The 15,257-nt window shown below is 49.5% G+C and overlaps 1 protein-coding gene across 2 annotated transcripts in view; it reads left to right on the forward strand.

Annotated features, from left to right (window-relative positions):
• The window catches only part of LOC124044010 (receptor tyrosine-protein kinase erbB-4-like), a 624,844-nt gene that overhangs the window by 509,107 nt on the left and 100,480 nt on the right, over positions 1-15,257 (forward strand). For both annotated transcript variants that reach the window (XM_046363297.1, XM_046363298.1), the window contains exons 18-19: positions 7,175-7,297; positions 9,727-9,825. In XM_046363297.1, the coding sequence (XP_046219253.1) occupies positions 7,175-7,297; positions 9,727-9,825 (222 nt within the window). The remainder of the gene's footprint in view (positions 1-7,174; positions 7,298-9,726; positions 9,826-15,257) is intronic.

Below are 15,257 nucleotides of genomic sequence, written 5' to 3' on the forward strand. Positions count from 1 at the left end.
TATCATTTATCGCCCTCCAGGTCCCCTCGGAGAGTTCATCAATGAGCTTGATGCCTTGATAAGCTCCTTTCCTGAGGACGGCTCACCTCTCACAGTTCTGGGCGACTTTAACCTCCCCACGTCTACCTTTGACTCATTCCTCTCTGCCTCCTTCTTTCCACTCCTCTCCTCTTTTGACCTCACCCTCTCACCTTCCCCCTACTCACAAGGCAGGCAATACGCTCGACCTCATCTTTACTAGATGCTGTTCTTCCACTAACCTCATTGCAACTCCCCTCCAAGTCTCCGACCACTACCTTGTATCCTTTTCCCTCTCGCTCTCATCCAACACTTCCCACACTGCCCCTACTCGGATGGTATCGCGCCGTCCCAACCTTCGCTCTCTCTCCCCCGCTACTCTCTCCTCTTCCATCCTATCATCTCTTCCCTCTGCTCAAACCTTCTCCAACCTATCTCCTGATTCTGCCTCCTCAACCCTCCTCTCCTCCCTTTCTGCATCCTTTGACTCTCTATGTCCCCTATCTTCCAGGCCGGCTCGGTCCTCCCTCCCCGCTCCGTGGCTTGACGACTCAATGCGAGCTCACAGAACAGGGCTCCGGAAGGCCGAGCGGAAATGGAGGAAAACTCGCCTCCCTGCGGACCTGGCATCCTTTCACTCCCTCCTCTCTACATTTTCCTCCTCTGTCTCTGCTGCTAAAGCCACTTTCTAGCACTCTAAATTCCAAGCATATGCCTCTAACCCTAGGAAGCTCTTTGCCACATTCTCCTCCCTCCTGAATCCTCCTCCCCCTCCCCCCTCCTCCCCTCTCTGCAGATGACTTCGTCAACCATTTTGAAAAGAAGATCGACGACATCCGATCCTCGTTTGCTAAGTCAAACAACACCGCTGGTTCTGCTCACACTGCCCTACCCTGTGCTCTGACCTCTTTCTCCCCTCTCTCTCCAGATGAAATCTCGCGTCTTGTGACGGCCGGCCGCCCAACAACCTGCCCGCTCGACCCTATCCCCTCCTCTCTTCTCCAGACCATTTCCGGAGACCTTCTCCCTTACCTCACCTCGCTCATCAACTTATCCCTGACCGCTGGCTACGTCCCTTCCGTCTTCAAGAGAGCGAGAGTTGCACCCCTTCTGAAAAAACCTACACTCGATCCCTCCGATGTCAACAACTACAGACCAGTATCCCTTCTTTCTTTTCTCTCCAAAACTCTTGAACGTGCCGTCCTTGGTCAGCTCTCCCGCTATCTCTCTCAGAATGACCTTCTTGATCCAAATCAGTCAGGTTTCAAGACTAGTCATTCAACTGAGACTGCTCTTCTCTGTATCACGGAGGCGCTCCGCACCGCTAAAGCTAACTCTCTCTCCTCTGCTCTCATCCTTCTAGACCTATCGGCTGCCTTCGATACTGTGAACCATCAGATCCTCCTCTCCACCCTCTCCGAGTTGGGCATCTCCGGCGCGGCCCACGCTTGGATTGCGTCCTACCTGACAGGTCGCTCCTACCAGGTGGCGTGGCGAGAATCTGTCTCCTCACCACGCGCTCTCACCACTGGTGTCCCCCAGGGCTCTGTTCTAGGCCCTCTCCTATTCTCGCTATACACCAAGTCACTTGGCTCTGTCATAACCTCACATGGTCTCTCCTATCATTGCTATGCAGACGACACACAATTAATCTTCTCCTTTCCCCTTCTGATGACCAGGTGGCGAATCGCATCTCTGCATGTCTGGCAGACATATCAGTGTGGATGACGGATCACCACCTCAAGCTGAACTTCGGCAAGACGGAGCTGCTCTTCCTCCCGGGGAAGGACTGCCCGTTCCATGATCTCGCCATCACGGTTGACAACTCCATTGTGTCCTCCTCCCAGAGCGCTAAGAACCTTGGCGTGATCCTGGACAACAAACTGTCGTTCTCAACTAACATCAAGGCGGTGGCCCGTTCCTGTAGGTTCATGCTCTACAACATCCGCAGAGTACGACCCTGCCTCACACAGGAAGCGGCGCAGGTCCTAATCCAGGCACTTGTCATCTCCCGTCTGGATTACTGCAACTCGCTGTTGGCTGGGCTCCCTGCCTGTGCCATTAAACCCCTACAACTCATCCAGAACGCCGCAGCCCGTCTAGTGTTCAACCTTCCCAAGTTCTCTCACGTCACCCCGCTCCTCCGCTCTCTCCACTGGCTTCCAGTTGAAGCTCGCATCCGCTACAAGACCATGGTGCTTGCCTACGGAGCTGTGAGGGGAACGGCACCTCAGTACCTCCAGGCTCTGATCAGGCCCTACACCCAAATAAGGGCACTGCGTTCATCCACCTCTGGCCTGCTCGCCTCCCTACCACTGAGGAAGTACAGTTCCCGCTCAGCTCAGTCAAAACTGTTCGCTGCTCTGGCTCCCCAATGGTGGAACAAACTCCCTCACGACGCCAGGACAGCGGAGTCAATCACCACCTTCCGGAGACACCTGAAACCCCACCTCTTTAAGGAATACCTAGGATAGGATAAAGTAATCCTTCTCACCCCCCTTAAAATATTTAGATGCACTATTGTAAAGTGGTTGTTCCACTGGATGTCATAAGGTGAATGCACCAATTTGTAAGTCGCTCTGGATAAGAGCGTCTGCTAAATGACTTAAATGTAATGTAAATGTAGATGCACCATTGAGAGCATCCTGTAAGGGTGTATCACCACCTGGCACGGCAATTACACTGTCTGCAGCAGCAAGGCTCTCCTCCAGCGGGTGGTGCGGTCAGTTCACTCCGCTACCATCTAGAATGTACATAGTCATTAAACACTGGTCACTTTGAAAATGTTTATACACTATATTACACACTTCATATGTACTGTATATACTGTATTCCTGTCAAGGATGAGCCTATATAACTACTGCTGTACAAACCTTTTCTATTCATATACTGTCTATTTCACACCATTATTTCCAGGATATATTTATATTCTGGATTCTGATGTTGCTCATTCTGATATTTCTTCATTTCTTTATTTTATTTTAGTTCATTTGTGTGTATTGTTTTTTTATTGGTAGGTATTACTGCACTGTTGGAGCTACAAACATCAGCATTTCGGTGCACCTGTGATAAGATCTGCAAAATATGTTACAATTTGATTTGATTTGATTTGACAAACACACACACTCCTCCATCCACACACAATCTCCTCCCTCCACAGAGTGGGGAGCAGATTGGAGACCTCAATTTCATCCTCCATACAGACATCAATCTCAATGAATTACCCAGTCTGCCATGCTGTAGAGCCAGACTTGACCAGACCAGGAAGCATTTTGTCTGAATTTGGGATTCTCTACCTCCTCAACTGATCACAATGAATGGATAGAATAGGTAAAGGATGGCTTGGTCCCAAATGGCACCCTAATCCCTATGTAGCTCATTACTTTTGACCAGGTACCATATCTGGTTGTAAATGGCTAGGATATGATCCACTGCCAAGCAGAGTTGGGGTCGATTCTGCCAAGCAGAGTTGGGGTCAATTCCATGTAATTAGACATTTAAATTCAATTCTTGTGTTCAATTCAATTCAAATTTCAACAATCTTCAAGTTATTAATATTGAATTGGCAATTGAATTCTTGGAATTTACCCACCATTGGAATTGAGATTAATTTAATTATCTTTGAATTCAAAGATTGACCTGAAATTTGAATTGAATTAAATCAAATTTACAGAGACAGAGAATGTAATTAGAGTTGAATTTGTGGAATGAATCCCAACCCTGCTGCTAAGTCTGCATAGCTGCATATACACGTATTCATCACCACTGCATGTGAAATAGATTAGTTATAAGAGTTACTGTGAAATAACATGAATAACATGTATAGAGAACCTATTATTAAGTTTCAGTATACTGATAGCCATGACTTCATATTTGAGTCACGAACAGTACTGTGGCTAATACCTACTGTGAGAGGGAGGCCTGAAAACTGTCCTGGGCTAGCGCTAGCTTACTGTAGACAGACGGACGGACGGACGGACGTTCAGTCTCCCATGTAGGAGAGGAGCGGGTGATCTGTGTTAACAGCCATCAGGGACAGGTTCCATTAAAGCTCTCAGTATCACATAGGGCGGTGTAAGAGCATGAATGTGCTGGTCTCCTGCCATGTCCTTCTACCCTACACTTACAGTGCCATGAAGTGATGGTGCACTGGGCTTTTTACTAGTTATTTCAGTAATGACAAGATTGTGCCTTTTTCCGTAATACCTTACATCACTGGTCTCTCACACTCTCTCCATCCATTCCGCTCCACTGTGCTATCTTGATTAGCTGCACACACATACAGTACTGTTCACTGCTTTATTATTACGGAACTCACCATTTGTATTCAATACAAATTGGCTCAATGCAAAACTCAGTGGCAATTCAGTCAATTGAAACAATAAGAAAGAGTAAACTCAGCCTATGTTTAGTTAAAAAGCTGAGGGAGAAATGTAACCACGCTCACATTCATAAACAGAGGTATGGATGCAAGGGCTGACCATCCATGACATCAAGATGATAGTTTTACACATATTTTACATTTACATAGTTTACAAACATTGGAGTAATACAAGCTTATATTTTGGATTATGATGTGATGCGACAGTTGATCTAAACTCATGGGGCAATTCTGAATTATATTATTCAATAATCATTGTGTGTATATGATTAATCTATAAGTCAAGAAATGGAGCAACTAAGGATTTTAGCTCTAAATAATAACAAGTAATAACAAACAAGAAATGACTGCTCGAAGAGACTAAATAAATGGACACCCTAGTATTCTTCCTCGGGTTTCAGCACCACAGATTAGAGTGGGTTGGTGGACAGCTCCCTCCCGCAACTTGGAAATACAAGTTCAGCACCTCATCTAAGGGTGTTTTCACATAAAGTCCCATTTAAAAGAGCCAATCTCAGTCCTCTTCAAGTGAACTCTGGGGTAAAATAGCTCAGTTCTCTTTGCATTCACATCGCTATGTTTAGAAAGGAACCAAGATCTTTTTCCAACATTCACTCAGTGCACTCTGGGTTTTTACAAAGTGCAGGAGAAGCCATTCCATCAGAAGGTGCTATCGGACAGCTAGATATTGTACATACTTACATTCGGAAGCTAATAGATTGCATTTAAATCATTGTAATCAGACATGTAAATATTATGAGTAACATAATAAATAGCAGACGAATAACAGCAGATTGAATAATGATGTAATTGAAAATGTAGGCACTGACCCTTTAAGAGCTCAAACTTATTTTGTACCCTATGTTGTGATTCTCACCAAAGGGGGAAGAGGAAGAAGAGGGGGAGGAAAGAGATAATGACAGATAAGGAAGAGGCAAGGAAGATGGGAGAGGAATGAGAGAGGGAAGGCGAGGGGGAGGAAAACAGATGGAAAGGGGAAGGAGAGGGGGAAGAGGAAGAAGAGGGGAGGAAAGAGATAATGACAGATAAGGAAGAGGCAAGGAAGATGGGAGAGGAAGGAGAGAGGGAAAGAGAGGGGGAGAAAAGAGATAATGACAGATAAGGAAGAGGCAAGGAAGATGGGAGAGGAAGGCGAGAGGGAAAGAGAGGGGGAGGAAAACAGATGGAAAGGGGAAGGAGAGGGGGAAGAGGAAGAAGAGGGGGAGGAAAGAGATAATGACAGATAAGGAAGGGGCAGGGAAGATGGGAGAGGAAGGAGAGAGGGAAAGAGAGGGGAGAAAAACAGACGGAAAGGGAAAGGGGGAAGGAGAAGGAGAGGGGGAAGAGGAAGAAGTGGGGGAGGGAGAGGGGGACTAAAAATATATGGAAGGACATCAAATCAAATGTATTTATATAGCCCTTCGTACATCGGCTGATATCTCAAAGTGCTGTACAGAAACCCAGCCTAAAACACCAAACAGCAAGCAATGCAGGTGTAGAAGCACGGTGGCTAGGAAAAACACCCTAGAAAGGCCAAAACCTAGGAAGAAACCTAGAGAGAAACCAGGCTATGTGGGGTGGCCAGTCCTCTTCTGGCTGTGCCGGGTGGAGATTATAACAGAACATGGCCAAGATGTTCAAATGTTCATAAATGACCAGCATGGTCGAATAATAATAAGGCAGAACAGTTAAAACTGGGGCAGCAGCACGGTCAGGTGGACTGGGGACAGCAAGGAGTCATCATGTCAGGTAGTCCTGGGGCATGGTCCTGGTGTCACCCATCTTCCTCATTATCCCCTGTGTATGTACACCTGCGTTCTCTGTTTGTCTTTTGCCAGTTCATCTGGTCTTGTCAAGCTTTACCAGCGTGATTTCCCATCTTCCTGTTTATCAAGTTATGTTTTGACAATCGATCCCATCTTCTTTGCTCCTTCCATGTCCATCTCTTTCCTCCCTCTCTCCCTCTTCTTCCTCTTCCCCCTATCCTTCTTTCCTCTCTACCCCTTCTCTTTCTCACTCTCTTTCCCCTCCCCCTCTTTCCCCTTCTCTGTCCTCTCCTGCAAGCCTGATTCAGAACTCCATTTAAATAAAGAACAGCTATGTTTTTTTAATTAGAGTGTTGTGATGAGCCAGAGGACAGAGCCGAAGCAGAGTTGAGAGCTGATTTAATTCTTCTCCCTTTCTCTATCTGTCTCTCCCTCCCTCACATTCTCTCTCTCTTTTTCTTCCATCTCTCGCTGTCTCTCTTTCTCTCTCTCTCTGCTCCTTCCCCCTCTCTCTCTCCCTCTATCTATCTCTCTCTCCCCTCCTTTCCTCTCTTTTTCTCTCTTTCACTCGCTTCCCCTCTCTATATCTCCCCTCCCTCACTCTTTCTTTCCCTCACTTTCCACCTCTCTTCCTCCCTATCCCTCTCTCCCTTCCGGTGGATTCATTGTTCTCCACTTGAAAGATAATGAAACTACGTGAGCCTATACTCCTCTTCAACTGTTGCTATTATCCACCCTCTTGTTCTCTTTATCTCTCTAGTTCTCCATCTCTTTCCCTCTCTCTTCCCCTCTTGTTTTATATTTGTCACTTACCAGAGGGTAAGTCTCTTTGAAAGTTTCTCTTCGAAAGATGAAAGAGTGCCATACCCATGGGAGATGTGACTGGTTGGTTTCTTAATAGCTTGCTAGATTGATTGGTTGATTGACGGGTAACGGAGTGAGGGTCTGTTTATTGCAGTCATTGACTGTTTATTTTACTGATGAGTTGATTGATTGTTTCTCCCTGTAGCTGGTGGAGCCCCTGACACCTAGTGGTACAGCCCCTAACCAGGCCCAGCTCCGCATCCTCAAAGAGACTGAACTCAAGAGGGTCAAGATACTGGGCTCGGGGGCCTTCGGCACCGTCTACAAGGTATCAACTTATCACATGCACTCACACAGCTACAACCACTTTTTTTGCAAGTTAGAAATTAGGAGGTGTTTCAAGGTGGAGGGTGGGAGAGAGAGAATGATGGGGAGCCTGGGGAGATGGGGAGATGATAACAGGAAATGAGAATGGAAGGAAAGAGGGAGGGAGAGAGATAGGGAGGGAGGAATGGAAGCAGACAGAGGAGAGTTGCCATAGGCACGTAGTAAGGATCACATGCAAATCCAGGTCAGGTCTGCTGTGACTCAAGCAGGAGAGAGGATAAGAGCAGAGAGATAGCCCTGAACTATGGTATTTCTCACAGTGTAAGAGGTCTGAACTACTACGTGTCTCACAGTGTAAGAGGTCTGAGCTACTGTATGTCTCACAGTGTAAGAGGTCTGAACTACTGTATGTCTCACAGTGTAAGAGGTCTGAACTACTGTATGTCTCACAGTGTAAGAGGTCTGAACTACTGTATGTCTCACAGTGTAAGAGGTCTGAACTACTGTATGTCTCACAGTGTAAGAGGTCTGAACTACTGTATGTCTCACAGTGTAAGAGGTCTGAACTAGTGTATGTCTCACAGTGTAAGATGTCTGAACTACTGTATGTCTCACAGTGTAAGAGGTCTGAACTAGTGTATGTCTCACAGTGTAAGATGTCTGAACTACTGTATGTCTCACAGTGTAAGAGGTCTGAACTACTGTATGTCTCACAGTGTAAGAGGTCTGAACTAGTGTATGTCTCACAGTGTAAGAGGTCTGAACTACTGTATATATCACAGTGTAAGAGGTCTGAACTACTGTATGTCTCACAGTGTAAGAGGTCTGAACTAGTGTATGTCTCACAGTGTAAGAGGTCTGAACTAGTGTATGTCTCACAGTGTAAGAGGTCTGAACTAGTGTATGTCTCACAGTGTAAGAGGTCTGAACTAGTGTATGTCTCACAGTGTAAGAGGTCTGAACTAGTGTATGTCTCACAGTGTAAGAGGTCTGAACTACTGTATGTCTCACAGTGTAAGAGGTCTGAACTACTGTATGTCTCACAGTGTAAGAGGTCTGAACTAATGTATGTCTCACAGTGTAAGATGTCTGAACCAGTGTATGTCTCACGGTGTAAGAGGTCTGAACTAATGTATGTCTCACAGTGTAAGATGTCTGAACTAGTGTATGTCTCACAGTGTAAGATGTCTGAACTAGTGTATGTCTCACGGTGTAAGAGGTCTGAACTAGTGTATGTCTCACGGTGTAAGAGGTCTGAACTACTGTATGTCTCATGGTGTAAGAGGTCTGAACTACTATATGTCTCACAGTGTAAGAGGTCTGAACTACTGTATGTCTCACAGTGTAAGAGGTATGAACTACTGTATGTCTCACAGTGTAAGAGGTCTGAACTACTGTATGTCTCACAGTGTAAGAGGTCTGAACTAGTGTATGTCTCACAGTGTAAGAGGTCTGAACTACTGTATGTCTCACAGTGTAAGAGGTCTGAACTAGTGTATGTCTCACAGTGTGAGAGGTCTGAACTAGTGTATGTCTCACAGTGTAAGAGGTCTGAACTACTGTATGTCTCACAGCGTAAGAGGTCTGAACTACTGTATGTCTATAAACCAGTGTCTGACTTTGTGACTCAGCAGCTGTGTAGTCTAACCTCCCCTATTCCCACTTCCCTTTTTTACACATGTTTCTTGTTCCCTTCGTGTAATTCACCTCTCCTCTCCCTCTCCTTCTCTCCTCTCCTGCCCTCCACCTCTCCTCTCCCTCTCCTTCTCTCCTCTCCTGCCCTCCACCTCTCCTCTCCCTCTCCTTCTCTCCTCTCCTGCCCTCCACCTCTCCTCTCCCTCTCTTTCTCTCCTCTCCTGCCCTCCACCTCTCCTCTCCCTCTCCTTCTCTCCTCTCCTTCTCTCCTCTCCTTCTCTCCTCTCCTGCCCTCCACCTCTCCTCTCCCTCTCCTTCTCTCCCTCTCCTGCCCTCCACCTCTCCTCTCCCTCTCCTCTCCTCTCCTTCTCTCCTCTCCTGCCGTCCACCTCTCCTCTCCCTCTCCTTCTCTCCCTCTCCTGCCCTCCACCTCTCCTCTCCCTCTCCTTCTCTCCTCCTTCTCTCCTCTCCTGCCCTCCACCTCTCCTCTCCCTCTCCTTCTCTCCTCTCCTTCTCTCCTCTCCTGCCCTCCACCTCTCCTCTCCCTCTCCTTCTCTCCCTCTCCTGCCCTCCACCTCTCCTCTCCCTCTCCTTCTCTCCTCTCCTTCTCTCCTCTCCTGCCCTCCACCTCTCCTTCTCTCCTCTCCTTCTCTCCTCTCCTGCCCTCCACCTCTCCTCTCCCTCTCCTTCTCTCCTATCATCCCATCTAACTTTCTCCCCATCTCTCCACCCTCCTCTCCCCTTCTAATTTACCTCTCATCTCCTCTCCCCCTCTCTCCTCCTCTCCCCCCTCAGGGTATCTGGGTGCCGGAGGGTGAGACAGTGAAGATCCCGGTCGCCATCAAGATCCTGAACGAGGCAACGGGACCCAAGGCTAACGTGGAGTTCATGGATGTGAGTGTTTTACTGGCTCCGTAGAGACCCCATACACTACACCACCACCGCCACACACCACAGGCTCACAGCGCCTATGGCTGACGACGGTACGATCCCCAGTCATTCATAAAACATTCAGCACTCTTTTATTTCAAAAGGAAAAATGGATGTCAAGAATCTAATGATGTTATCTACTACATCTGTGATGCAACCTCAGTGAAATCCCTCCTAGCAACCCATTTCCACTGTGTTTTAATCTCTTTCTATTACAACGTGGTTATATTTCTACTTTTATCAATCTTGCTTTGATGTGTGTAGACACGCGCGTGCATGTACGTTGTCTGTCTGTCTGTCTGTCTGTGTGGGTGTGGGTGTGTGTGTGTGTGTGTGTGTGTGTGTGTGTGTGTGTGTGTGTGTGTGTGTGTGTGTGTGTGTGTGTGTGTGTGTGTGTGTGTGTGTGTGTGTGTGTGTGTGTGTGTGGGGTGTGTGTGTGTGTGTGGGTGGATGTGTGTGGGTGGGTGGGTGGGTGGGTGGGTGCGACACGTAGCACGTGTCTTAGAAGGCGATCTTAGTGATGGCCCCCAGGAGGAGCCAGAGGCAGGCTGGGTATTTCCCGCAGTGCATCATCAGCTGAGTGCCATGCTAATGAGCTTTCCCTTCCCTCACTTCCTCCCTCCTATATCTCTCCTCCTCTCATAATCCTCTTTTCTCCCCTCCTCTCTTCCCCTCTCCAAGAGAGGAATCAATGGGGCTCAGCAGACCTGGTTTCAAATACTATTTGAAATTTTAAAAATGCATTGCATCACCCTGCCTGGAGTGGATTATTATATTGGTTCAATGGCATCAGACAGGCTAAATTAAGCACAGTATTTGAAATTATTTTAAATATTAGTTGAACCCAGGTCCAGTGCTCTCTGCTGCCTTGGCTGGTGGGATAGCTGCCTGTCAACTGGAGGACAGCATGAGGGAGGAGGGGTGATGAAGGGGGAGGAGGACCTTCAGATGTCTTTGACTAAACAGGAGGGGTCAATGTGGAGAGGTAGGGGAGGGGAGATTCAGCCTGTGTTCCAAATGGCATCGTATTCACTATCACAGGAGGCTGCTGAGGACAGGATGGCTCATCATAATGGCTGGAATGGAGCGAATGAAATGGCATTCAACCATATGGAAACTGTGTTTGATGTATTTGAAACCATTCCACTCATTCCGCTCCAGCTGATACCACGAGCCCATCCTCCCCAATTAAGGTGCCACCAGCCTCCTGTGTTCCCTAAATTGTTCCCTGCCCTATGGGTCCTGGTAAAAGGTAGTGCACTATAAAGGGAATAGGGTGCCATTTGGGACGCACACTCACACCGCAGGAGAGACAGGTATCAGACTGAGGAGACTTGCAGGAGCTGCCTCCCTCCTCTTTCCTCCCTCCTCATTCCTCCCTCCTCTTTCCTCCCTCCTCTTTCCTCCCTCCTCTGTCCTCCCTCCTCTTTCCTCCCTCTTCTGTCCTCCCTCTTCTGTCCTCCCTCCTCTGTCCTCCCTCCTCTGTCCTCCCTCTTCTGTCCTCCCTCCTCTGTCCTCCCTTTTCTGTCCTCCCTCCTCTATCCTCCCTCATCTTTCCTCCCTCCTCTGTCCTCCCTCTTCTGTCCTCCATCTTCTCTGCTCTGTCCTCCCTTCTCTTTCCTCTCTCCTCTGTCCTCCCTTCTCTTTCCTCTCTCCTCTTTCCTCCCTCCTCTTTCCTTCCTCCTCTGTCCTCCATCTTCTGTGCTCTGTCCTCCCTCCTCTTTCCTCTCTCGTCTGTCCTCCCTCCTCTTTCCTTCCTCCTCTGTCCTCCATCTCCTGTCCTCTGTCCTCCCTCTTCTTTCCTCCCTCCTCTGTCCTCTCTCCTCTGTCCTCCCTTCTCTTTCCTCTTTCCTCTGTCCTCCCTCCTCTTTCCTCTCTCCTCTGTCCTCTCTCCTCTGTCCTCCCTCCTCTGTTCTCCCTCCTCTTTCCTTCCTCCTCTGTCCTCCATCTTCTGTCCTCTGTCCTCCCTCCTCTGTCCTCCCTCCTCTGTCCTCCCTCCTCTTTCCTTCCTCCTCTGTCCTCCATCTTCTGTCCTCTGTCCTCCCTTCTCATTCCTCTCTCCTCTGTCCTCCCTCCTCTTTCCTCTCTCCTCTGTCCTCCCTCCTCTTTCCTCCCTTCTCTTTCCTCTGTCCTCTATCCTCCCTCCTCTTTCCTCTCTCCTCTGTCCTCCCTCCTCTGTCCTCCCTCCTCTGTCCTCCCTCCTCTTTCCTCTCTCCTCTGTCCTCCCTCCTCTGTCCTCCCTCCTCTTTCCTCTCTCCTCTGTCCTCCCTTCTCTTTCCTCTCTCCTCTGTCCTATTTCATCTGTCCTCCTTCCTCCTCTGACCTCCCTCCTCTGTCCTCCCTCCTCTATCCTCCCTCCTCTTTCCTTCCGCCTCTGTCCTCCCTCCTCTTTCCTTCCTCCTCTGTCCTCCCGCCTCTTTCCTCTCTCCTCTGTCCTCCCTCTTCTGTCCTCCCTCCTCTGTCCTCTTTCCTCTCTCCTCTGTCCTCCCTCCTCTGTCCTCCCTCCTCTGTCCTCCCTCGTCTTTCCTCTCTCCTCTGTCCTCCCTTCTCTTTCCTCTCTCCTCTGTCCTCTTTCCTCTCTCCTCTTTCCTCCCTCCTCTGTCCTCCCTCCTCTGTCCTCCCTCCTCTGTCCTCCCTCCTCTTTCCTCCCTCCTCTTTCCTCCCTCCTCTGTCCTCCCTCCTCGTTCCTCCCTCCTCATTCCTCCCTCTGTCCTCCCTCCTCTTTCCTTCCTTCTCCGTCCTCCCTCCTCTTTCCTCCCTCCTCTGTCCTCCCTCCTCTTTCCTCCCTCCTCATTCCTCCCTCCTCAGTCCTCCCTCCTCTGTCCTCCCTCCTCTGTCCTCTCTCCTCTGTCCTCTCTCCTCCCTCCTCTGTCCTCCCACCTCTGTCCTCCCACCTCTGTTCTCCCTCCTCTATCCTCCCTCCTCTTTCCTCCCTCCTCATTCCTCCCTCCTCTTTCCTTCCTCCTCTGTCCTCCCTCCTCTGTCCTCCCTCCTCTGTCCTCCCTCCTCATTCCTCCCTCCTCTGTCCTCCCTCCTCTGTCCTCCCTCCTCTGTCCTCCCTCCTCTTTCCTCCCTCCTCTGTCCTCCCTCCTCTTTCCTCCCTCCTCAGTCATCCCTCCTCTGTCCTCCCTCCTCTTTCCTCCCTCCTCTGTCCTCTCTCCTCTGTCCTCTCTCCTCTGTCCTCCCTCCTCTTTCCTTCCTCCTCTTTCATCCCTCCTCTGTACTCTCTCCTCTGTCCTCTTTCCTCCCTCCTCTGTCCTCCCTCCTCTTTCCTCCCTCCTCAGTCCTCCCTAACTCTGTCCTCCCTCCTCTGTCCTCCCTCCTCTTTCCTCCCTCCTCTGTCCTCTCTCCTCTGTCCTCTCTCCTCTGTCCTCCCTCCTCTTTCCTCCCTCCTCTTTCATTCCTCCTCTGTACTCTCTCCTCTGTCCTCTTTCCTCCCTCCTCTGTCCTCCCTCCTCTTTCCTCCATCCTCATTCCTCCCTCTGTCCTCCCTCCTCTTTCCTTCCTCCTCTGTCCTCACTCCTCTGTCCTCCCTCCTCTTTCCTCCCTCCTCTGTCCTCCCTCCTCTTTCCTCCCTCCTCATTCCTCCCTCCTCCGTCCTCCCTCCTCTTTCCACCCTCCTCTGTCCTCTGTCCTCCCTCTTCTGTCCTCCCACCTCTGTCCTCCCACCTCTGTCCTCCCTCCTCTATCCTCCCTCCTCTTTCCTCCCTCCTCATTCCTCCCTCCTCTGTCCTCCCTCCTCTTTCCTTCCTCCTCTGTCCTCCCTCCTCTGTCCTCCCTCCTCTTTCCTCCCTCCTCTGTCCTCCCTCCTCTTTCCTCCCTCCTCTGTCCTCCCTCCTCTTTCCTCCCTCCTCAGTCCTCCCTCCTCTGTCCTCCCTCCTCTGTCCTACCTCCTCTGTCCTACCTCCTCATTCCTACCTCCTCATTCCTCCCTCCTCTTTCCTCCCTCCTCTTTCCTTCCTCCTCTGTCCTCCCTCCTCTGTCCTCCCTCCTCTGTCCTCCCTCTTTCCTCCCTCCTCTGTCCTCCATCTTCTGTCCTCTGTCCTCCCTTCTCTTTCCTCCCTCCTCTGTCCTCTCTCCTCTGTCCTCCCTCCTCTTTCCTCCCTCCTCTTTCATCCCTCCTCTGTACTCTCTCCTCTGTCCTCATTCCTCCCTCCTCCGTACTCCCTCCTCTTTCCTCCCTCCTCTTTCATTCCTCCTCTGTCCTCTTTCCTCCCTCCTCTGTCCTCCATCTGCTCTCCACCCTCCTCCCTCTGTGCTTCTCCCTCCGTTCTCCTCCCTCCGATCTCCTCCCTCAGCTCTCCTCCCTCCCTGCCATGGAGGATTTAGGAAGAGGAGGCAGCACAGCTTCTTCATTTAAACAGCAATCAAAACGCAGTGGCACGTGTCTTCAGATTGGACGTGGAGACACACGCACACACAGACACACAGACACACACGGACACACACAACACACACAACACGCACACACAAACACACACGCACACACAACACATGCACACACACAACACACGCACGGACCCACACGGATGTAGAGATGGCCCATGGCGATGTTTGGCCAATGAGCAGCAGCCCTGTTTACTACTGTAGCAGCATAGCAGGAGGATGAATACTCATTAATTAAGAAGACTGTCAACACCATGGTAGTCTAGACCACTGTTTGTGTGTGTGTGTGCGGGTGCACGTGTGCATTCATGCATGCATGTATGTGTCCACACGCAGGTGGATGAGTGTGTGTGTGCATGCTCCTGCGTGTGTTACCGGCAGGGCACCAGTGTGAGTTATTCCTTTTGAAGGCCTAAGCATAGCTCTGGACCCTTCTTTATTTCTGCAATAATAAACCTAGTGGTCTAGACTGAGACAATGACATGTCATATCCCTCTCTCTGTTAATGGAGATGTTTTACCTAGTTTGGTTTGTTCAACTGTTTAAAAGCCACATGTAGATGTAGACGACACATAGAAGACACACGTAGACGACACACGTAGACGACACACGTAGACGACACACGGAGACGACACACGTAGACGACACACGTAGATGACACAAGTAGACGACAGAAGTAGACGACACACGTAGAAGACACGCGTAGACGACACACGTAGACGTCACACGTAGAAGACACACGTATACGACACACATATACGACACACGTATACGACACACGTAGACGACACACGTATACGACACACGTAGAAGACACACGTAGAAGACCCACGTAGACGACACACGTAGACGACACACGTAGACGACACACGTAGACGACACACGTAGAAGACACACGTTTAAGACACACGTTTAAGACACAAGTAGACGACACACGTATACGACACACGTATACGACACACGTAGAAGACCCACGTAGAAGACACACGTAGAAGACACACGTAGACGAC

Source organism: Oncorhynchus gorbuscha, linkage group LG09 (assembly GCF_021184085.1).
Source record: "Oncorhynchus gorbuscha isolate QuinsamMale2020 ecotype Even-year linkage group LG09, OgorEven_v1.0, whole genome shotgun sequence".
Taxonomy (NCBI): domain Eukaryota; kingdom Metazoa; phylum Chordata; class Actinopteri; order Salmoniformes; family Salmonidae; genus Oncorhynchus; species Oncorhynchus gorbuscha.